Genomic DNA, 24,562 nt, shown 5'->3' with positions numbered 1-24,562 from the left:
TTTGCCCCTAAGTACCCCGTTTAAAGGATGGGTAAAAAAACCATTAAGACTGAGTCAGTTAATTTTGCCGGCTAGAGGAAGATGTTGAAGAGCTATGTGGCTTGTTTTCTTTAGTTACTATGCAACTGCTTTCTAGATTTCTGAGAGTGATGTCTGTGAAATAGTGATTTTTTTCCCTAGCTATTACAGTGGGAGCCGTGTTCCTATTTATGTACTATCTTTGTCACCATCAAGTGGGGTGTGATTAGCAAAGCGATTATAAACTTTGGTAGTTCAGCCTTTACATTGCTTCCCCTGTGGGCAGCTGTAGGGATGTGCTTCTCTATTAAAGATTCTGGCAGGAGGGACTCATTGACAGACAGCAGCCTTACTTTTTCACACTAGGGCCTTCATGTGAAGTTACCGTTGTCAGCCACTTCCTCCCCTCCAGGAAAGAGTTTCCCTCGATGAGGGGAGGTGACCTGTATGAGAGAAGATTTGGGAATAGGCCATAGTGGGAGTAGGACCAGGGCTATGCTGCTTAGATTCTTGAATGACTTCTGTTACAACTTCTCACAGTGAAAGTAACATGCATTTTTTTTCTTTTTCTTCCTTAGAAGACAAAAACACTAATGTATTTGAGAAAGTGGTAAAGATTGGGGGGAGGGGAGAAACTCTGCTTTCCTGATTTGCAACTTGGCTGGATGCTAAGATGTCTGTGGACATGAATAGCCAGGGGTCTGACAGCAATGAAGAGGACTATGACCCAAATTGTGAAGAGGAGGAAGAGGACGAGGACCCAGGGGACATAGAGGACTATTATGTGGGAGTAGCCAGCGATGTGGAGCAGCAGGGGGCTGATGCCTTTGATCCTGAGGAGTACCAGTTTACTTGCCTGACCTACAAAGAGTCCGAGGGTGCTCTCAATGAGCACATGACCAGCTTAGCCTCTGTCCTAAAGGTGAGCAGTGTTGTCAATGCCAAGGGTAATCCCCCCTTACTTAAATCTTAAATCTGAATTTGAGCTGTTGCTAACTAATGTTTCCTCTAGACTGATGGAATGGCCCTATAACTTGAAAACAAATTTGAGTATATGTTGCATCATTTTTACCTTATTTTCTAATATATGCATATCTAAGACCCTCAGTTTCCCAGACTGCTAAGAATTAGAAAGCGGGGTAGATTCAGGAACAGTGGACCAGAAGTATGTAGAAGCAGAATTGCAAATTAACACTTGTTTAGGAATGTGAGTCTTATGAAACTTTTTAAAGATATGGTAAGCATCAGAATCACCATCTTCTACACAGCCATGTTGAGTGACTGATAAATGTCTTGAGAAATGCCTAGGTACTTGGTTTGCCCTAAATAATCAGTGCCTCTGGGCTAATGACCTCATTTGTTTCATATGTTGGTGACTAATCTAATGTTGGAAGAAATCTTACAGCAATAAATATAAGAATAAAATAAGTTCTCATAGCTTGTATTTCACTTATTTGAGGGGGTCGTTAATACGGAAAGTTTAAAGAATTAATAAAGTTGGTTATTCCATCAAGCACTGTATTTTTAACTAAACTGAAACTATTGTGCTTTTCAATGTCTTACACCTCAGGCCAGTTACTGTCCTCACTATGAATGTTTTGTAGTGAGTAATATTGCACTAGTATATAGTATAGTCACATAGGACATTATGTACTATGAATATTTTTACGGTCATGTAGATAATTTCCCAGCATGTTTCTTTCTTCTCTATGTTCGCCATTATGTGAAAATGAGGATATTTTTCTTATTTTACTATTTTCTTTGACCTTCCTGCAGGAAATATTATATGAACTTTGTTTTCTGCTCAAATTGAAGGTCAAGGGTACATTGGTGTGATTTCAATCAAATAATCTTCTTGTTGGTATTTAAATGGAAATAGCTAAAGTGTGTCATATATGATTTCTCTGCTAGTTTAGATTTTTTTCCCTGGTAGTCAGCAAACCTTGGATTTAGATACTCAGGGCTTTTTTAGCAACTATCTAAAAGCTGAATGCTAGAGGGTTTTTGTGACTCACTTCTCGAGGTGATTGTAGACTTTCTTTTTTGTGCTTAACAGAAAAAACTCTGGAGAAAGGAGACCTATTAGAACCTCCAGGTTTGGGATTTCTGCACCATAGCATAGCTATAGCAAAGCTGCTGGGACTTCGGTTTCTAGATGGCGTTGCCCTAATAAAAAGAGACATCAGGTTTCTTTCTTCCCCACCCTGCATGCCTCTCCCCATTTGCTCAATTAGCTTCTTTTGCTTTAATCACACTGCCAGGTTTTATACAATGTTGGTATTTCAAATTAGAAGAAGAATTGTCAAGTGTGTGGCTGTGTGTTGGACAGTCCCCATTGACTAAGTTTCTGTGAGCGTTTCCATCTATTCGTAGGAATTTTCAGTTTGTCAAGCCCTCTGTGCCAACTTTTCCTGCACTGTTAGAGACAGGTGAGGGGCCCAGGCACCTCTTTCCATCTTTTTTTTATTGCGGTAAAATATATGTAACATGAAATCGACCATTTTACATCTGTACTTATTATGCTGACGTATGGTCAGCCCTCTGAAAAGCCTTCTCTCCCTAGGGAGCCCTTTCTTGCCTTTTAGTCCTTTAGGACTCCTTCAGAATCTCGCTCATACTTCCCCTGAGTGAGTCTCCTTAACAACCCCTAGAAAACCGTGATTGTGCCCAGACATTACACCCCACGTGTTTAACCTTTTCCACGTATTGTTGCATGGCTTCTTCAACTAGAACATTACTTATTGGAGGGCAGAAACTGCTTTATACTTTGTATGCCCCATCATTCCTGCCACAGTGTTTCATCCATAGTAGGCATTGAATTATTTCTTGGATACTTGTGGATTTTGCCAACTGTTGAAGACTGTAGCTGGTGCTGTTGGTGTGAGCTAGATCCCCAGTTCCTGGTGTGTATCCTTCTCTACTGACGTGAAAGGGTATTATTCTGGCCCTGAAGGTCTTGAAAAGAAGGAGCAAAAGAACTTAGAACAGAGATGAAGGAATAAAAAGGGATGGAAGAAAGTTGAAATACAAGGAAGATTAATAGAAAATGGGGCAAAAAGGAAAATAATCCATGGAAATTTAGATGACGTTAGAAGATAGATTTTCCCCCCCTCATTGAGGAGCGACTTAGATCATTTTCATTCTGGGCCTGGGCAGCAAGCATCCTGGCTCTTAGGTGGCTTGGCTGCACGTAAAGGGACTCAACAATGTTCTGAGTAGTTTGGGAATTTGACCAGAGAGGCTAGGCAGAAACAGCATGGTTAAGAATGAAGAAGATGCATGGGTTTGGATTTACGGCAGGCACGTCCCTCTGGGTCTCTCTCCTAGTGTCCCACGCCAGAGCAAACTGTGGCCCTCAACCACTGCCTGGCCTCTGCCCGTAGGCTGCAGGCACTGAAGTGGGCTGCACAGTGGGAAATAAATAAAGGAGTCACACACAATCTTCTTATTTTAGACGGGCTAAAAACCAGTGTTTTTATTTTTATAATGAATATTTTTTTAGGTGGAAGGGGATAATTAAGTGCTGAGTTGACAAAATGCAGTTCACAGGTGCTTTGGCTGCAGTAGCTCCTTTTTTTGCGTGTGTCTCTGAGTCAAGATCGGTAGTCGTCTCCCAGATCACTACTGAGTTTCCCCATTGGTCACGGTGCTGTTTGTACAGGCCTGTGACATGCTGAAATAGTTCATTCTTTCATACAATGTAGGTGCTATTCGGCTAGTAGGAAATGTGACATGCATGTTGTTTAAAATTAGTTTTTCCAAAAGTTGTCCATGAACAAAAGCTGTCTTAAGTTTGAGGAATGGCTTGAATTTTTCACTGTTACTCATGTCTGTGTTACTCATTTTGTGTGTGCTGGCAGTTGCTCATTGAGCCATAGGCTAGCATAAAACTAAGCCTTTCATTGCATTTTGGGATTTGATGTCTTTTTTTTTTTTAATTTTTATTTTATTTATTTATTTTTATTTTTTAAAGATTTTATTTATTTATTCCTGGAAAGAAAGGAAAGGAAAGAAATATCAATGTATGGTTGCCTCTCGTGAGTCCCCTGCTGGGAACTGGCCTGCAACCCAGGCATGTGCCCTGACTGGGAATCAAACCGCGATACTCTGGTTTGCAGGCCCGCGCTCAATCCACTGAGCTACACCAGCCAGGGCTTTATTTTATTTATTTTTAGACAGAGGGGAAGAGAGAGAAAGAAAGGGAGAGAAACATCAGTGTCTGGTTGTCTCTCTTGCGCCCCCAACTGGGGACCTGGCTCACAACTCAGGTATGTGCCCTGACTGGGGAATTGAACCAGCAACCTTTTGGTTCCCAGGCCAGTGCTCAGTCCACTGAGTCACACCCGCCAGGGCAGATTTGATGTTTCTTAAGTAGAAAAACCCCAACTCTCTGTGACACGGAGCTTTTGGTTTACTGAGGTCCTCTGGGCTGAGAACAGCTAACAGGATGTGTTCTAGGATTAGTTCATGAGTAAGGGCATTAATTGAGAAAGGAAAATGCCCAGAAAATTGGATCAAAGGCTGAGGATAAACAACAGAGAAAATGTTTGTCTGTTGGTGGTGGGGGGCAGACTGCTGCTGTTCAAATAACGGCAAAACAAGAAGCATTGTTCTACAAAAGAGCTATCATCCTACAGAGGTATAATGAGAGAGAAGATGATCGCCAAGTGAAGTATTGTGTTGTGGGAGGGCGATGACAAATACTTTTAGCAATCACGTATGAATCTTTAAAAAAAACAGTTTCCTTTTTTATACACCGTATTTATATGAAACTTATACTATTTTTATTTTATTTTATTATTATTGTTTATTTTATTTTATTATTGTTATAGGTGAGAGAGGCCCTTTCTAGTAGTAAGAGGCATTTTTAATGCAATGTGTACAATAGCCAAAAAGAATTTTGTTCTTCAGTGAATCCTGTTAATACTGTTCTGTGACACTTATGAGACATTTGCTATCAAACTGCTCAGAAAGGGGCCCAGCTCTGGTAGAGCCCAGGCCTCCTTCCTAGTTGATGGACCAGAAGGGTCTGCTGAACTGTGCACTCAGCAGCCTGTTAGGGGTGTGGGCCGGAGAGTCTCGATGTTGTCCTGGGCCCCAGCCAATTGCTTAAGAAGAGAGAAGAGAGAGTTTACTTTGGGCTGGGTCTAAGGTACAGTGAGCCATCTGAGCTTTGTGGTTGACAAGAGAACCTGGCAGGTGCGGTGGAAGGGCTGTGTAGGAAACAAGTCCAGACCCAGTGGTTTGATAAGCATGAAGATAGGAAGATTCCCTTCTGGGCTGGGGTGGGAGACTAAGGTGTACAAGTGAAAGGAATGAAATATGGAGGACCGTAATGCAATCTGAAGTGTTTTTACTGTTGGAAGGAAGAACAGATTTTTTAAACACTGAACTGCGCTGCTCACTTCTCAAGCCTGGTATTTCCCAGGTAGGGTTGGAGAAATAAACTGGTTATTTTCAGTGTTTTTATTACTGTTCTTCTTGCTCTTTGAATTGCTATGTTAACTGCCATAGTACCGGGAAAATATTCCCTAGAACACTGTTCTGCCCTGCTCTTGCTTGGATTTGTTTTACAATCTGTTATTCAGAATATGGCTGGGAAATGTCGTAAGTTTTTTTGGTAGATGGTTATCATAATGATGAATCATAATGAGTTTTCAGGGCTTCTGATTCTTAAGTGTAAAAGCCTGTAATAGTTCCAGTTTTAAAACAACCTGGTTTCTATGTATTGCCACTTTTAACAAGCAATTGCTGTTCTTAACACAAAGTACCTTATATTTAGTCTTTCTCTAAGTGGCACCAAATTTTTGTATATCTGACAGTGCTTTAAATTTTATTTATTAAATCAACTTTTTAATAAAAAGCTGAATTTTAAGGCTTTTATTTTTATTTATATATTTATGGATTAAATTTTTGTTTTTGTTGTTATTCAGGTTAAAGTGTCTTTAAGCTGGGCATAGTTACACTGTGTACTGAGCAGCCATCTGATTTCTATTTTTATAACCTGATGTCAGGTTTCTTTGCATGCCTGTATCTTAGTAGAATCTAGATTAAATTCCTGTGTTCCAAATAGCTGGTTGTTAGTGGGTGCGTTGCAATACTTTACAATGCTTTAAGTCTAGAAGTCTGATTTGTATTTTACTGGTGATTTAAATTTATATTTAAAAGGGAGATGAGAAATGTCCAGAGTGACATTGAGAATTGCCTGAGTACAACTAGTGCTAGAGTTGCCCCTGTCTTGCCAGTTTACAAAGGTTATTGTCATCATTGACTTTGTGTGCTCACTGTGTACTTGGCACCACACACAACATGGTCGCTGCCTTCCAGAAAAGAAGCTCTTCATCAGAGTCAAGGCCAGCTTTCATTCTAGTCTTTTTGTTGTGCCTTAGGAACCATGTAAACCATGTGTAACCAAGGGGTGACTCTAATCCCATCTGTGTGCCTTAATCCTGAATTTATTTATATTTAATTTTTTTGTTGATGTTACTATAATATTAAAGTAAGAATATCATTCATAATTTCATTAACCTAAAATAAATTTTCTTCCTTCTTTATTATCCTTCAGATATTGTATATAATCATACATAATATTACTGTGCTGTGGTTCATTCATTCATTCATTCATTCAACCAATATTGTCGAACCTACTATTTGTGCCAGGCACTGTGAAAAATAGCTGTGAACAAAGTAAACAAAAATCCCAACTCTGGTCAGTGTTACATTCTAGTAATCAGTATGTACATGTATTTTCATGTATATTTCAAACATTTCCCCATTTTTACTTCATTGTCAGATTACTTTAAATGGCTGTGTACTACACCATCTTGTTCTTGAACAGTAATTTGCTCAAGCTTTCCCTCTTGAGCATTTAGGTGAATTCTTATGTGTTACAGGAGTTTTATTGGAATGGTTATATTGCTGTGAGCGTTTTCGTGGAATGTGGCCTTGTGTGTGTTGGAACTTAGCCAGAGCCTTGGCTAGTACTCAGCTGATTGCGCTTCAGTCCCTTTACTACCATTTAATATAATGTGACCTTGGGAAACTTTCTCAGTATCTCTGTATTGTATTTTTGATCTTTTTAAGGACTTTGTTTTTAGAGAGGGGAAGAAAGGGAGAAAGAGAGAGAAATATCAATGTGTGGTTGCCTCTTACATGGCCTCCACTGGGGGACCTGGCCTGCAATCTAGGCATGTGCCCTGACTGGGACAAGCAACCCTTTGGTTTTCAGTCTGCACTCAATCCACTGAGCCACACCAGCCAGGTCAATATCTCTGTATTTTAGTTTTCTCATCTACAGAATAGTAATAACAATATCTCCTTTAGAGCATTAAATGAGGTGGTGCATGTCAAGTACCTGGCACACGAGTATTCAGATAAATGCTTAGGGTTTAGCAGAAGCAGGGCAAGAGCAGAACAGTGGGAATATTGTTTTCCCGTGTCTGCTGGGGTTCTTTAAAACACTTCATTAGGATTGTGCCGTTTGAGTCATGGAGTAGGAGCCCCATGGAGGAAGGCTGTAGATAACATATTGCTGACTCATGCCTCCTAGTGTGCATGTGGTATTTGGGTCGTGTACACGGGATTCTTTTGCCTTCATCTGGAACTTCTGGTGCCCTTCTCCTGGGGCTCACTAATAAGAAAAGTAAAAATTATGCAAACTGAATTTTGAATTGGGACCAGGTAAAGGGTACAGGGATATATGTAGCCTATCTGTTGTTCCTACATTTCTGGTTTGCTGTGGTGTTTGATCTTGTTCTTTGCATTGACAGCACTACATTAGTGAAATGTTTAGTTGGTTTGGGGATCCTTGTTACTGAGGCGTTTCCCCCCCCCCCACACTTACTTTAACTTTTTCTCCGTCCCTAGCTCTGTTTCCCTGGTGTGCACACGTGCATTTGCTCTCCCTCTTTCTCTTTCCTCTCTTGTTTTTACTTTGTCCTTGCCCCTACTACTCTAGGAAAAATTTAAAGGATTAGCTTTCTCTGCCCAAAAGAGAGAAGAGTTGTAGGAAAGGTTGGAGAAATGCAAAGTGAGATAGCAAGAAATTTCTTGTGTTGCTCTTTTTGAAATGACTTGGTAAACTGACATGAATTCTAAGAATTTATAAGCTTTTCTTTGAACTATCACAAACCTTTATGGACATGAAATGGTTTTACTGTGATAACTACAAGTTATCAACCATAAATAGAGAAAAATACAGGCAGAATGAGTGAGAGGTTTGTTTGAAGATTTTAATAGGAGAACAAAGCTGTTCTTACAACCCTGAATAAAGGGGGGTCCCTGTATTTGGGGAAGTCATTCTCTTTGACTAGCAGTTTCTTTTCTGGCCAGTACTTGCTCTACCCATTTTCATTTATCCTTTGCTGTAGGATTTTACCAGTCTCTTCAATGCTCTCAACATCTCTATGTAGCCTTGCCTCCTTTTATGAGTAATTAAATGCCATTAAACTTTGCTTCCTGGATTCTCTATCTTAATTGTTGATACCATCATTCACCAAGCTGGAAACTGAAGATTTACCCTTGACTCCCTTCTCCCATGAAGCCCTCCTTTGATCCTGAGGCAGAGTTGAACACTCTTGTCTTGGTACCACTGTGTGCATGTTTCTTGGTATGTACTTGGACTTACTGCACATTAGTAGTTTGTAAACCGGGGCTTGAACTCTGAGATGCAGGTCAAGGTTTTTTCCTTTGTGTAATAGCGCCTACGAAAATGCTTGGTTATGTTTTGTTCTCAGTAAGTGTTGCTTATTGTTGATCTGATTGTGTAAGCCCAGTCAATAAATGCAGAAGTTGACAATTAACCCAGAGCTCTATTTCTGTATGCTCCCATTTATAAATAGAGGACGTACTTGTCAAAGGGCTTCCATGAAGCCCGCTGATTTCTATGTAGAGATGGGATGTACCTAATGGATGTGTGGGGTGCATGTCAGAATTTGTTTTGGCAATTCTGATACAGGAGCCTGAACTTCATGCAGCTGTAATGAAACATACTCTTCAGAGGTGAGATGGGGTACTTAACATTATATTCACATGGAAGTGCAAAAAAATATTGTGTAAGCCCTGGCTGGTATAGCTCAGTGGATTGAGCGTGGGCCTGCGAACCAGACGATCGCAGTTCGATTCTCAGTCAGGGCACATTCCTGGGTTGCAGGCCAGTTCCTGGCAGGGCCCATTTCCCAGCAGGGGATGCAGGAGAAGCAACCATACATTGATGTTTCTCTTCCTCTTCTTCCCTTCCCCTCTAAAAATAAATAAATAAATATTTTAAAAAAATATATAGTCCCATCGTGCAAGTGTATAGAATGCTAAAAAAATATATTGTGTGATGATCAGGGTTATCAAAGTGAGGAGAGAGGAGTGTGCCCTTCCTTTGGCTGTTGAAAGGATGAGTCCAGCATTCAGAGTACTGGTTTTGTAACCAAAGTGGGAATAGATATCTACTACCAACTACTATAGAGTTGGTTAGGTTTCCTGTAGTATTTTTTTTATTTTACCAATTTTTTAAAAGACTTTATTTATTTATCTTTAGAGGGGAAGGGAAGGAGAGAAATATCAATGTGTTTGCCTTTCGTGCATACCCTGCTGGGAACTGGCCTGCAACCCAGGCATGTGCCCTGACTGGGAATCGAACCGCTATCCTTTGGTTCGCAGGTCCGCGCTCAATCCACTGAGCTACACCAGCCAGGCGGTTTCCTGTAGTATTTTTTGACGACCAAATGTACTTTCATAGTTCAATGATTATCAAGGTAGAAGTGAGTTCTTATGTTCATGTTGATAATGAGTAACTGTAAAAATGACTAATAGTGTCTGTATCATAAATACAATGTGAATGTTTTGAAAGTTATGAATTTAATGGCACTGTAATAGAGCACAGTCAAACCTTTTTGCTAGCTTATCGACATTGGTTTCTGCTTCAAAATGGTTGGCCGCCCTCATATGCCTTTGTCCTCTGTTCATTTGTTGCTGTTGTTTTAAAGATTTTATTTATTTATTTCTAGAGAGAGGGGAAGGGAGGGAGAGAAACAATGATCGGTTGCCTCTTGTACCTGCCCCAACTGGGGACCAAACCTGCAACTGAAGCATGTGCCCTGACCAGGAATAGAACCAGTGACCTTTTGGTTTGCGGAATGACGCCCAACAGTCAGAGCCACACCCATCAGGGCCCCCTCCATTGGTTTTTATTTGTCTGGTATTTAGATGTCTGTAGCAGTTTTATTGATATGAGAGCCAAAAACTGGAAACAGCCCAAATATTTACAGGTGAATAAATAAAGAGTGGCATGCCCGTAGAACAACATATTCTCAGCAGAATAGAAAGAGTGAACTGCTTACGTAGCCTCATAGATGAATCTCAGAATAACTGTGTTACATGAGGGAGCGAAGAGTAAACACTTTGTGATTTCAATTAGATAAGATTCTAGAAAATGCCAACTAATCTGTTGTAAAGGAAAGTAAATCAGTGGTTACCTGGAGAGTTGCAGAAGGCAGGGAAAGAGAAATGATTAGAGAGCATTAGGTAAATATGGGGTGCTCCTCCATTTTTCAATATTATGAAAATGAAAGAAAAGGCATATACCTGTTATCAACTCATAATAACAAAGAGAACAGGTTGTGGGGACATGGTACATGGAAAATAGTTTGTCCAGCAGATCTTCTGGACAAAGGGCTCTGGTATGACTGACAGGCTAGAAGGGATACGTGTGCTGCACATGGGGGGTGTTAATTAAATGTATGTATGTAGAACAGTCAGCCCAGCCCCTCCCTTGTCTGTGGGCAAAACCACCTCCTTATTTTTACGGAATAGAATAACATTGGGAGAAATAGGGCTTTTAGAGCAGGTAAGACTGGGCTGACCTCATCAGTGATTTTGGAGGCCCTTGAGTCCAATGGATCACCCTAAAGAAAAACTTGCCAGTTCTAGGTTCTGTTCACATACAGAGTTAGGATTTGTTTCCCTGATATACACACACAATCTCCCCCACCTTTTAAAACTATAATATTCACCTAAAATTATTCATTTTAAAGTATACAATTCAGTGACATTTGGTACCTTTACAGTATACCCGTCATCTTCATCTAGTTCTAATATCCCAAAAGGAAACCTGGTACCCATTAAGCGTTTACTCTCCACTTTTCCCAGGCATTGGCAGTCACTAATCTGCTTTCTGTTTCTATGGATTTACTCATTTTATATGTGTCATATAAATCATGCAGTGTATGACCTTTTGTTTCTGGTTGCTATCACTTAGCATAATGTTTTTGAGGTTTATCCAAGTTGTAGCATGTATCAGTATTTTGTTCTTTTTTTGGTGGCCCTTAGTTTTTCTAGTGTGAATGGCTAAACCAAGAATCCCCAGACATTGAGGAACACATGCAAAATGAGAGAAAAACAGAAAATGACCTCCTGGGAAACAGACCATTAGATAAGTTTGGTCATTTTTAAAAGCACATTAATTAGTATTCTCCAAGATATTCAAGAAGATGTGGCATCTATAAAACACAGGCCATCAGGAAAAAACAATCAGAAAGAACTTGTGAAAATGAATTATAGATTTGCCAAATTCAAAAAGATTCTTTAGGTAGATAAGATAAAATCAAGAAAATCTCTCAATATAAAGCCACAAATAGAGGCAAAAAAAAAAGTGAAAAAAGAGACAGAGGATTGATCTAGAGATCCAGTATCTACTAGAATTTCTGGCAAATGAGAACAAAAGATTGCAAGAAGGAAAATGGTAAGAACTATAAGAAAAAGAAAACTTCCAGGAGCTAGAGAGGAGTCGTCTTCATATTGAAAGGGTCTACCCATTGCCCAGAAGAGTAAAGAAAGACCCACCGCCAGAATTGTCGCTGTGCTGTTTCAGAAAAAAGAAGGATAGACAGAAAACCCTAAAAGTCTCCATAAAGATATACCAGTCTTCTAAGAGAAATGGGAACCAGATGTCTCGTCAGCAATGGTCTTCAAAGTCCTGAGGGAAATGGTTTTGAACCTAGAATTCTGTCCTTCCGAAGTAAACTCATTTTCAGACATTGAGGACTTCCTGTATTTACTTCCCTTGTAAGTTTTCTCACATATTTACTTGCAGATGAAAATCAAAAAAAGAGGGGAATAAATATTCAAGAAATGATTGAACTAATCTGGTAGTCCACTGAAAAGTCTCATGTTGTCACCTGTACAACAGGTGTGCAAAGCAGTCAGCCCACATTTGAACAGAATTTGGGTGGGATACAAGAAAAACTTCTTCAGGAACAGGAATGGGGTAGATTCCAAGCAGCAGGCAGAATGAAATGGGAAATGGTTGGGATGCAGTGAAGAAACCATAGAACTCTTTACAAGGGATGAAGGAATTAGAATTCCCATACAAAGCAAAAAAATTGCACAAAACCATGAGCCAAATATAAAGCAAACTCTCATGTGGCAGAAGTATGAATAGTTGGCGGTGACTGATAGAATGTATGGAGATTCTCTTTTGATTGGCCCAGTGGTTATAAACATTTAAAGCATGAGAAAGAAAATTGCAATTCTGGTCCTGTAAACAAGGCCTTAAAGTTACAAAGGTAATTGATAGAGGAACTGATAATAGTGATTTAAACATTAAAAGTTGGGCTTGGAAGGGGGAGGTAGTGAGTGGTACAGGTACACTATATCTGATAGAGAATGATGGGCATGCTCGGTGATATTGGTAACAACCAGAGGAACCTAGAAAAATGACTGGTAGAGATTTCTTCTGGATAGGAAGACTGGGAGGATGGGGTTCGGGGGAAAGAATGGTGTGACAGTGTTGTTTTTTCATCAAAGTGCTTTTTGTGAACCATTTGGTTTTCTTTGTTTATTGGTAATTGGAATAGGTTAAGAAGTTGTTGGTTCCCAATAAACAAGTGTTTTCTGACTGTCTTCTGTTGTTTTAACTCTTAGATAGGTGCTAAAAATTATGGGGGGAAATAGTTTAATCTCTGGCATAAAATAACTTAAACATCACTTTGCCTTTAGTTTCTGCCCCCTTCTTTTTTTAGAATGGTGAAAGTGGAGGTGTAAATAAGTAAAATTTTTTCTACTTCTGTTTCATATTTTCTTATATGCACTGAAAGCACCACTTTATCTTGCTGTGTTGAAAAACTTAAAAGTGGCTTCTATAGCCTGAACGCCTCCTTGACTCAGGTTCGATTTTGGCCTCCTCACACCTGTCAGCATCTCTCCCTCCTGCAACCCCACAAGACCTCTTGGCCCTGCATCCATTTTCTGTTTAAACTTTCCTCATAAGAGCTGAATCTGGGCTCTTCCTGCATCCTCTGAGGGCTTGGAAGACCTTGGTGTCTGCCTGGGGAAGGAGGAGGGTATGGATGTGTAGTGACTTCAGACTAGACGCAGGAGACTGGCAGCACAGGCATTGTTCCCGGTGGTTGGATATGGCAGACGAGGAAATTGTTTTTAAAAATCTACATTCTCAAGGAGGTTCCATTCTAATGGAGCTTTCTGTGAACAGAACGGTTATAAAAATAGCAGCATTTGTTCTGAGTGCTAAGGCCAGCAGTCAGTAGCTGTGTTTTGACACAGGCCATCGGAGTCTGTGGCTTTGTCATTTAAGGTGTGCTAGCTAGCTTCTGGAGGTGGGGCTGGATGATACTGCCCAGAGAGTGTTTGGTATTCTCTCTCCTTTGCCTCTCTTCGTAGTAGCAGTAGCTGGAATAGACAGAGCATTGTCTAACATCATTTTTGGACAAGATGGGCTTGTGGCTGCAGAAGCATGATAGGAGACTTGGCTTTTAGTCCTACTATGTGCACCTCATTAAATAGCAACTCCTTGGTTTGCAGAACTGATGGTTATCTTGCCTGTATGGTATCCCTCTGGAAAACTGTTAGAATTCTAGAAGGGGCTGTAACCAGCAGTTTGTACTAATGAAATTCCCAGAGGATTTTCACTGAAATGCACCCTAAAAGATCAGCTGGCTGGGATTTACTTCACGATAATTTAGAGGGTAGGAAATAGGTGAGGTACAGATACAGTGGGCCTGGCCATGAGTTGATGTTGGAGTTGGGTAATGGGTACATGGGTTTCATTACACTCTTCACCGTTATATATGCTTGGAATTTTTCATAATTAAAAAAAAAGTATCCTCATGGTTAAGGAATGCTGACTTTTATATTCTTGCTTTGTTGTGCTTTGCATAAAAAACGAGGTCTAGGTTTTTTTGTTATGATTTTACTCATCAGAGATCATAACAGGACTGAAGGTTAAACTGGAGAGAAAATTTCAAATTTGTATTTATTAATCATATTTTTAAAGCATGTATACCCTGTGGCTGCCTCAGTTACATGTCAGCCCTTCCTATACGGAGACCTTTAAATAAAAAGTGAAAGGACGCAGAGTTATGATCAGATGCCAGAGAGCTGACCTTTTAGAGACTTGAGAGTATGCAGGTGTGGAGTAGGAGAGCCAAAGGCCCACCACTTAATTTTATTTTAGAGATAAGTCTTGCCTAAGGTCGGAGGCCCTCTGGGAGCCACTACCAACACCATTGCTGTTGATTTTGCCCCATTCCAGTAGGTGTTCACTTACTCCTTTGTCTTCCACCTTAACCTTGTTTCTTCCTTTTATCCCTTTAGTTCCTTCTTGCCTCACTCACCCTTGATCCCTTAAGACTTGAATTCATCCATCTTGATTTCGATAGGCTGGTTATCTGTATGACCTCCCTTTCTACCCCAGGCCCTGAAGCTGGCCCGTAGCAATTCACTCCTTTCCTTCATCTCTGCTGTGAAGTGAGTGACTACTAGTGTTAACAAATGTCATTGGACCACAAAGTGACTTAACACAGGCTGAGGCATGGAGACTCATTCGTGTAGCCTTAAAAGATTTCAGGCAGTTGGCAAGTAAGAATTCTAAATAAAAATTGAAACTACCACCTGTATTTTTTCAGGCCGTTGATGCTCACTGCCATCAGCTGCATCCTCCCTATGGCACTGGTAAGTGTGGGAAGGGCTGGTGACAGTCTTGGTGGGCTGCTGGATTTCTTTTTTCTGGGGGAGAAATCTGTTTGCAAGCTGTGTTGTTAACTTGTTCCTGAGGGCTGGGCAGAGTGACCCAGCTATAGGAGACTAAAAAGAGGAAGAAGCAACTGATCATGTTCATGCATTTCCTTGGAGAACTGTTGTCAGAAGCAGAGGCTATTCAGTAGGTGCCTTGATCCTTACATAAATTTAGCCAGTTCTTTGTATTGTTTTGAATAATAAACATATACTATTCAAGTGCTCTGGGATGTCATGTAGCAACTTAAATTTCCTGAAATTCTTAAAACGTTTTCCCTCAAAGATGGATGTTGGCTATGCAGTAGACAGGGTCCGGAGTATTGTATATACTGTTTCCTTCAGTAGCAGAGTTTATCTTCCTCTGGCATTTTGAGTTCTTTGTGGTCAGGGGGTCAAGAAATGTTTGTTCCAGTGATTAATATAAATTCTGATAGAAACTTGACTTTTGGAGGGGGAGGTGATGGAGGTGGGGTTGGTAGAAACCAGAGAAGAAATTTGTGGATCGTTTACTAACAGTCTTCAGGTGGACTTGGGAACCTATGATTTGAAAAACTATTTTACCACAGTGCTTTTTGCTTATGGACCTCATGGAGAAGAGACATACAATAAAGTTGAAAGAGATCAGGGCAGCAAGTCACAGAATTGCTAAAATAGGAGCTCATAACCAAATTGTGCTGAAACCCGAATTGCTTCTGGAGTTACCTTATACAAGCTTCTGAAATCCTTCAGCCGTCTCCTGCCAATGAGTGGCTCAGAGGCCACACAAATTCAGGAGTTTTATCTTACCAAGGTGGTTTCCCTGCTAAGCTAGCAGTTTAATGTTTGTATGATTTCATTTCTTTAGTCCCTGAAGCACTTAGATTGTAGGAAAAATACCTCCAAAACAGCTAATGAAATGCTGTGGACTTGCGCACTTTTAACCTTGTTGTGAGGAGCTGCTTGCTGGTAACAGCCACTAGAGCATTCATAAACAGTATCATTGGCCCATATCCTGGATATCCTGGATTTCTCCTGGTCCCCATCCCTAATCTGTCCTCCCACCCCCCAGCCCTACTTAGGAAACAGGGATAGAATTGTGTGGCACACGCCCTGGCCAGTGTGGGTCAGTGGATTGAGTTCAGGCCTGTTGATCCAAAAGAGCTTGGTTCGATTCCCCGTCGGGGCCCATGCCTGGGTTGTGGGCCAGTTCCCAGGGTGAGACACATGAGAGGCAACCATGCACTGATGTTTCTCTCCATCTCTCCTTCCCTTCCCCTCTAAAGATCAATAAATAAAATCTTAAAAAGAATTGTGTGGCACATTTACATTCTTTATTTAAATTTTTAAAAATTTATTTTAGAGCGAGAGAAACATCAATTTGTTGTTTTACTTATTTAAGCATTCATTGGTTGACTTTTTATGTGCCCTGACTGGGGTTGAACCCACAACTTTGGCATATGGGGGTGATGCTGTAACCGACTGAGCTACTTGGCCAGGGCCACCTTATTCTTTATTTTTTAAAAAACAAACAGGAGAACCTGACTCCCTAGCATCAATCTGCCCCTTTAGGTATCTGTGTACAGGTGGTCACTACCGAACATGTTTGGGAGCCTTTATCAGGGAAGTATCTGTTGTGTGTCCTGAACTCGGGATATAGAAGCTGCCATAAAATGTTTGCCTGCAGCCTTTGGGAAATACCACTGACCAGCAGCAGTGTGCTTTGCGACATGCATGTAGCTACGTGCTGCTCTCTGAAGTAAAGATCTGGAACTGTCTGAGGGTATTGAGATTGTAAGTGCTGTGGCAAAACAAAGCTAGATTGGAGTGGTAGTGCAGAGCAGCGTCTGGGGTAAGTGACAACGGGTGACACTTGCCCAGAAGTTTCTGGCCCATGGAGGGTCAGGTTTAAGGGCACAAGGAGAGAGAAAATGGGTGTGGTAGATGAGCCTCAGTTGGCCTCTGACCCCATCTTGGACTCTGTGAAAGCCTTCTCTGGACCTCTCAGAGACTGGGGGCACCCTTCAGTCTTCAATGAACTGGATGCCACACCACATCTTTCCTTTCCCACCTATTCCAGCTCTCAGGAAAAATGAGAGAGTTCTTTGGGGCTCACACTGACACTGACCAAGGCTTCGAAGGAATGTGATTAACTCAGAGACAGGCCAGGGAGTTAGGGGCAGGCCTGAGAGCTCTCCCTTTCGGACAGCAATATTTAAGAAGCTGACAGGGTGAGAGCAGAGCATCCAATTGAACACTAAGAAGGCTTAGTCTGGGAGGTCAAGAGAGAGTCTTGTGAAGTGATCAGCATTACAGACTTATGTGGAAGTTTTTATCTATTCTAAAACTCACGTTGTATAATCAGCTAACCTTTGATCAAAACTATGTTAAAGCTCTTGAAGGATTTTTGAGGAGTAAGTAGAAGGTCACAGTAGGGTCAGTCTTCTCTTTACTGTGGTACTTGTTTGTGCAAGTGATTGCCACTGAATTAAATTTGGCACACTTTCCCCCTGACATCGATTGTGAAAAGTTTAAAGCATACAAAGAAGTTTAAAAAATTGTACAGTGGTCATCTATATACCTGTTATGTAGATTATGTAATTGCTAAGCTTTAGCTACATTTGCTTTAACATATACTATCCATCAATCAATTTTATTTTTATATGGCTTTATTGAAATATTACTTACATTTTATTAAATTCATTCGTTTTAGAGTGTGAGGTGAGTTTCAGTACGTTTGTGCAGCTGTGCTGCTAACATGACAGTTTGAGTTGCAGAACATTCTCATCACCTAAAAATGTTTCCTTGTGTCCATTTGTAGTCAGTCCCTGCTCCCAGCCCCAGGGAACAAGACCATTTTTCTGTCTAGTTTTTACCTTCTCTAGAAGTTTCATATAAGTGAAATCATACAATATGTAGTTTTTTTGTCTTTGGCTTCTTTTGGTTGCTATAATGTTTTTAAAATTCATCCATATTGTGTTAGGTTGGTAGTGCTTCACTTGTTATTGTTGAATAATGATTTTCCGTCATATGGATATATACCGCATTTTGTTTATCTGTTACTCATTAGTTGATAGATATTTGGGTTGTTCCCAGTTTGGGGCTATTATAAAATGTGTTGCCATGACTATTCTTGCCCAGGGCTTTATGTGGACATATATTTTTGTTTCTTTTGTATAGATATCTAGGAATGGGATTGCTAGGTCAGATGGTAAGTATATGTTCAGCATTTTAAGAACGTGCCAAATGGTTCTCCAGGGCCAGTCTGCCATTTCACATCCCCACCAGCATTGAAGAAGGGTTCCTTACATCCTTGCGTCACTTGCATTGTCGGTCTTTTGGATTATAATCATTCTAGTGAATGTGAAGTGGTATCTGGTGGTTTTAATTTTGCATTTCCTTAAAGACTTATGATGTTGAGGATCTTTTCTTTTGCTTATTTGCTATTCATACTTCTATTTGGTGACCTGTCCAAATCTTCTGCCCACTTAAAAAAATTAGGTTTATCTTACTAAGTTGGTTGAATTCTTCATACAGTTTGAATTAAGTCATTTATCAGATAAACAGTTTGCAGTTATTTTCTCCCAGTCTCTGGCTTTTCTCTTCTATTTCTTAATGTTTTTGAAGAGTAAAAGTTATTTTGATGAAGTCCAATTTATCAATTTTTTTCTTTTAAGGATTGTGTTCTCATTATTATAGCTAAGAAATATTTGCCTAAACCAAGGTCACAAAGATTTTCCTCCAGAAGTTTTACACTTTTCAGTTTTACGTTTAAACCCATGGACTATTTTAAGTTAATTTTTGTGTGGTATGAAGTAAGCATCTGTGCTCTTTGTATTATGTAATGATGTTCAGTTATTCCAGAACCATTTTTTGAAAAGGCCGTCCTTTTCTCCTTTGAATTACCTTGGCACCTTTGCTGAAAGTTAACATAAATGTGTGAGTTTACTTCGGGACTTCCTTCTCTTGTGTCGATCTGTATGTTTGTCCTTAAGCCCCACTATCTTGATTACTTGATCACTAGCTTTATAGCAAATCTTAGAGTCAAGGTGGTGGTAAGTCCTCCAACTCTGTTCTTCAAGATTGCTTTGGATATTGTGGGTTCTCTAGAGCACCCCAGATTTTAGGATCAACTATTAATTTGTACCAAACTAATTTTAATTGCTGCATTCAGTCTGTTAGCATTGTTATCCAGTGTGGTAGATACGACCACATGTAGCCACTGGTCATTTGAAACGTGACCTTTTAAAACTGGTATGCATTGGACTTTGAAGACTTAAATTTAAAAATGGTGTAACATAATTCATTTTGGGGGGAGTATGTGTTGAAATAATATTTCAGATATTCTGGGTACATAAAATGTATTAAAATACAGTTTGCTTGCTTAACATGGTAGTTTTCATTTGATGCTGTATAGAAATACACTTGATTTTTGTCTGTTGACCTTATATTTTGTTATCTTATTCAATTTATTAGTTCTGGAAGTCACATTATAGATTTTTAAAAGCATTTTCTGCAGGAGTACTGGCTGATGTGGTTCAGTAGATCGAGTGCTGGCCCTGTGAACTAAAGAGTTACTGGTTCGATTCCCAGCTTTAGAGCACGTGCCTGGGTTGCGGGCCAGGTCCCTAGTGGAGCGGGGTGGGGGGGCAGGGGGGGCTGCTGCTCAAGAGGCAATGACTCATTGATGCTTCTCTCTCTGTCTTCTCCCTTCCCCTTTCTAAAAATAAAGAAATCTTTTAAAAAGTAAAGATTTTCCCCCTGGCTGGCATAGCTCAGTGGATTGAGCGTGGGCCTGTGAACCATAGGATCGCAGTTGGATTCCCAGTGAGGGCACATGCCTGGGTTGCAGGCCAGTTCCCAGCAGGGAATGCACAGGAGGCAACCATACACTGATGTTTCTCTCCCTCTTTCCTTCCCTTCCCCTCTAAAGATAAATAAATAAAATATTAAAAAAAATAAAAAGTAAGGATTTTCTGTATGAACAATCATTTTATCTAGGAGTAGAGACAGGTTTGCTTCTTCATTTCCAATCTTTTATTCTTTTATGTCTTTTTTCCCCTTGTTTTTATTTCCCTGGCTAGGGTCTACAGTATAATGTTAATGAGATGGTGAGTGGTTATCCATGCCATTTTTCTATCTCAGCATCCACCATTTCATCATTGAGTGTAATAGCTTTCATGAATGGCCTGTATTAGATTCAGGCAGTTCACTTTTGTTTCTGATTTGGTGAGAATTTGAATATTGGATTTTGTCCTTGGGTTTTCTGCATCTACTGAAATGATTATTTGTGTTTCTTCCCTTTATTTTGTTAATTTCAGTTAATTACATTAAGAGTTTTCAAATGGTAAATCAGCCTTCCATTCCAGGGATTAAACCTCACTTGATTATGATACATTGTACTTCTTCCATATTGTTGGATTTAATTTACTAAAATATTTGGATTGATTTTTGTGTCTGTGTTCACAGGAGATACTGGTGTAAGTTTTGTTTTGTTTTGCTTTTTGTTTTTCTTGTTATATTTTTTTATATTAGGGTTCTGTTAACTTCATAAAATGACTTTGTAAATACTGTTTCTTCTTACTGTAGTTTCCAAATGTGTTTATGTAAGGTTGTTGTTGATCTTACACAAGTAAAATTCACAGTGAAAACATCAGGGTATGGAAATTTGGTGAGAAATTTTTTAAAAAGATCTTATTTATTTATCTGTAGAGGGGAAGGGAAGGAGAGAAATATCAATGCATGGTTGCCTCTCGTGAGTCCCCAGCTGGGAACTGGTCTGCAACCCAGGCATGTGCCCTGACTGGGAATCGAACCACGATTGTGTGTTTCGCAGGCCCGTGCTCAATCCACTGAGCTACACCAGCCAGGGCAGAAATTTTTTTTATCACAAGTTCAATATCTTTAATGGATAAGGAGTTGTTCAGTTTTTCTTTTTAATTTTGTGTCAGTTTTGTTAAGTATTTTTTCAGGGAACTTGTTAATGTCATCTAAGATACCAAATTTATTAGATTATTCATAATATTACCTTATTTTTCTTTTTTCTAAGAATTTTATGTATTTTACTTTTTAGAGAGAGGGCATGGAAGGGAGAAAGAGAGAAGAGAAACATTAATGTGCAAGAGATACGCTGATTGGTTGCCTCTTGCATGCCCCCAACCAGGGACCCAGCCCACAACCCAGGCATGCGCCCTGGCTGGCAGTCAAACCTGTGACGCTTTGGTTGATAGTCTAGCACTCAATGCACTGAGCTCCACAGCCAGGGCAAGGAGGCTTCCTCCCACCCAAGTACTAACCAGACCAACCCTGCTTAGCTTCCGAGATCAGAGGAGATGGGGCGTGTTCGGGGTGGCTTGGCCTAAGCCTAGACACAGCGAGGCGTTCCTGATGGGCGTGCTCAGAGAGTCAGGACTGAGATCGGGCAGTAGAGTAGTGCTGATGGGAGAGGGGGAAGTGGCGAGGAAGAGCATGGCAGAGCAAAAGGCCAAGGGTTCTAGTTCGGAAGGTTGTCGGAGTATGGTTCTCCCTGGGCCCAGATGGGTATATCGAGGGAAGAGCACATTTTGAGTACAGCTGTACCTCGAAGACTTTGCAGGTTTGCTTCCAGATAGCTCAATAAATTGAGTATTTCAATACAGTGAGTCACACACATTTTTTTATCTCCCGGTGCCTGTAAAAGTTATTATACAATACTGTAGTTGGTTAAGGGTACAAAAGCATTGTCTTTTAAAAAGTGTAAATATTTTATTTCTAAAAAAATGCTAACCATCATCTGAAAAATGGCACCAATAGATTGCTTGATGCAGGTTGCCACAAACCTTTAGTTTGTAAAATAAAAAATGTAGTGTCTGCACAGTGCAGTAAAATGAGGTATGCCTGTACCTGAACAGATGCTGCAAGAGACTAATCACAGAGACCAAAGGCTGTTTCGGCAGAGGGAATGTAGGTGTCAGATTCCACCAGCAGGATAACGCATGAGAAATGCTTGTTGAATTTGGCAAAAGGGAGTTTGCGTTGCCTGGTGTATGTATACAAAGAATACCTTCGTGTATCCACTGTTGGCAGCTCCAAAGAGATTGAAATTCAGTAGTTGAATCTACGTCTTCTTAAATTATGAACCAAATTGAACTAAAATCTTTTATTTCTGCTTTTGGCAGATGCGCTAAACTTTCTAAAGTAGTATATTCAAACTATCAAACACGATTCTTGAGAATAGCTTTACATGTACTTTAACATGATTTTTTTTTGCGGGGTAGGGATAGGAAAACAGCTTGTCTTTGTTTTAAGCTTATTGTAGCTGTCTTTGACTCAACATTTTGTGAAAGTCAAAGTGGCGGATCTCACCAACCTAGGCTTTACGGTGTAAACAGGGATGAGACTCACATGCTGGAAGTCGTGACCCACACCCGTTTAGAGAGGGGCCCCTCTGGCCCCAGAGATGGAGAGAATGGTGGACTCTTACGATTCTGTCTCTTTGAGTAAAGGCTCAGATTAATCTGTGAGTAATTACCTCGGGGCTGCAAATTGTTATGTAAGAAATTTCTTGGCCCTGGCTGGTGTAGCTCAGTGGATTGAGCATGGGCCTGCGAACCAGACGATCGCGGTTCGATTCCCAGTCAGGGCACATTCCTGGGTTGCAGGCCAGCTCCCGGCAGGGGCCAGTTCCCAGCAGGGCATGCACAAGAAGCAACCATACATTGATGTTTCTCTTCCTCTCTCTTTCCCTTCCCCTCTAAAGATAAATAAATAAAATATTTTTTAAAAAAAGAAATTTCTTAGTTCTTGGTTTTTAGTCTTTCCTTCAATTAGTGTTTTTCGGAAGTAGAAAAAGGACTCGAATAAGACTTGTAATCTTATTACATGTTGATACTATAGAACTGCACACTTATCTTGAATGTGTCATGGTCATATGTGTTTCTTCCTAAGTCATTAGCCTTTTTTAGCTTTGAGTGATTACCATCCTGGACCCATTTTCCTTTTGGAAAAGGTTTGACTTTTTCATTATAACTCCTTGATAATACAGTTGACCCTTGAACAAGGAAGTTGGGGGCACTAACCTCTGCACAGTCAAAAATTACTATGGTTTTTCTTAAGATTTTATTTATTTCCTTTTTTAGAGCGAGGGGAAGGGAGGGAGAAAGAGAGGGAGAGAAACATCAGTGTGTGAGAGATACGTGGTTGCCTCTCATACCCCCCCACACCTGAGGACCTGGCTCGCAACCCAGGCATGTGCCCTGACTGGGAATCGAACCAGTGACCTTTCGATTCCCAGACTGACATGCAATTCACTGAGCCACACCAGCCAGCACTGTACTTACATTGGTTTGAATTGCAGAGGTCAGTTGAATGCCCCACATATAAGTGGACCTGTGCAGTTCAAATCCATGTTTCTCAAGGGTCACTGTACATAGCCCTAACTACTAACAGGTGAGTTTCTCGATCAAAACAGATCAGCAAGAGTTCATTTTGATTTGGCCGAAAGATTATTTTTTCCACAATTGAACACATATCACAGAAGAGTGGAAGACTTTTACCGGTTGTGAAGTGTTGACTAATAGATTCAGAATGGATTGCTGAGCTCTTTGAACAGAAATGGTGTGAGGTATTTATTTCCTGAGAGCCCAGCTGTTTACACTCTGAGAAAGACAGATTATTTTAATGTTTGAATATCATTCACAATGTGTGTCCTGGCCCACCTGCTAAAAGTGACTTAAAGATTGCCCCCAAATCATCGGAGGTCATTTCCTCTACAGTTGCTGTGGGGTGTGCGTGCGGTCAATTCTCTTTAAGACCCAAACCAGGGAGGTGCGGCCTCCCTTACTTGGAGCACAGGTTATTCTAGGTACTCTCCTCCACTCGTGCGCTGCTGTTGCTCAGACAGCCTTTTGGAACCCGGCTTCCTTACAGATTTCTGGTGTATTTGTTACTGGGCAAGGGGCAGGGACACTGTATTTTGCTTAATTAATGGTCTCAGGATCCCTTTAGGGTTCTGTGACACACAGTGGATGTTATAATGGGCGTGCTCACATCCCTCTGTGACACGTGGACCACAGTAGTGCCTCCTGCAGAAGGCTGCTGACGTGTGTGCTTAGTATCTTGTTTGTGTTGGTGTGTTCTGGTTGGCTGTTGGCTCTAAAAGAATAGATTCATATCACTCCATCGTCAGTTTTATAAAGTGCTAGATGCATCCTCTCTTAACATTATCCGTTCTCAGCCAAACTCAGCCCCACTGGGATATTCTGAGTTGGTCGTTAGTGGACTTAGTCATCAGTAAAATTCCCAGTTTCAGCAGAGGACCATGTTGTTTTCCATGGCTGAGTTGCACCCAGTGTGCAAATTTTGAGGCTCTGTTGCTGCTAAGTACTCAGACCAGGTATAGTATTACAATTCTGTTTCTTCAGGAAGGTTGAGAAATCCCATTTTGAAAATACGCAGATTAAAGGCACGATGGAATTTAATTGTCAGCACGTATTGAGTGGCCACCCTGTGGCCAGTCCAGTTCTGGATTCTGTGGATCTGTGAGAGCAGTGTGAGCCCTGTTCTTTCT

At 40.5% G+C, this 24,562-nt stretch overlaps 1 protein-coding gene and 1 non-coding gene across 12 annotated transcripts in view; both read left to right on the top strand.

Moving 5' to 3' along the window:
- Positions 1-24,562, top strand: part of ARIH2 (ariadne RBR E3 ubiquitin protein ligase 2) — a 49,513-nt gene that overhangs the window by 6,431 nt on the left and 18,520 nt on the right. For 3 of the 11 annotated variants that reach the window (XM_037049775.1, XM_037049776.1, XM_037049778.1), the window contains exon 3: positions 597-940. The exons of 3 other annotated variants lie outside the window; for them this stretch is intronic. In XM_037049775.1, the coding sequence (XP_036905670.1) occupies positions 692-940 (249 nt within the window). In that variant the 5' untranslated portion in view covers positions 597-691. Of the gene's footprint in view, positions 1-596; positions 941-8,892; positions 9,019-14,930; positions 14,977-24,562 lie in introns of those variants that run through there. 5 more of the 11 variants (XM_037049783.1, XM_037049777.1, XM_037049784.1 and 2 more) reach the window with 5 other exon arrangements.
- LOC118989687 (small nucleolar RNA SNORA42/SNORA80 family) lies at positions 3,296-3,431 on the top strand. The gene has a single exon (XR_005067061.1). It is a non-coding gene; the product is annotated as a small nucleolar RNA SNORA42/SNORA80 family (small nucleolar RNA).

This window comes from Sturnira hondurensis, unplaced genomic scaffold (assembly GCF_014824575.4).
Source record: "Sturnira hondurensis isolate 20B ecotype Veracruz unplaced genomic scaffold, ASM1482457v3 Scaffold0006496, whole genome shotgun sequence".
Classification (NCBI taxonomy): domain Eukaryota; kingdom Metazoa; phylum Chordata; class Mammalia; order Chiroptera; family Phyllostomidae; genus Sturnira; species Sturnira hondurensis.
This window is presented reverse-complemented; position numbering and strand designations above follow the sequence as displayed.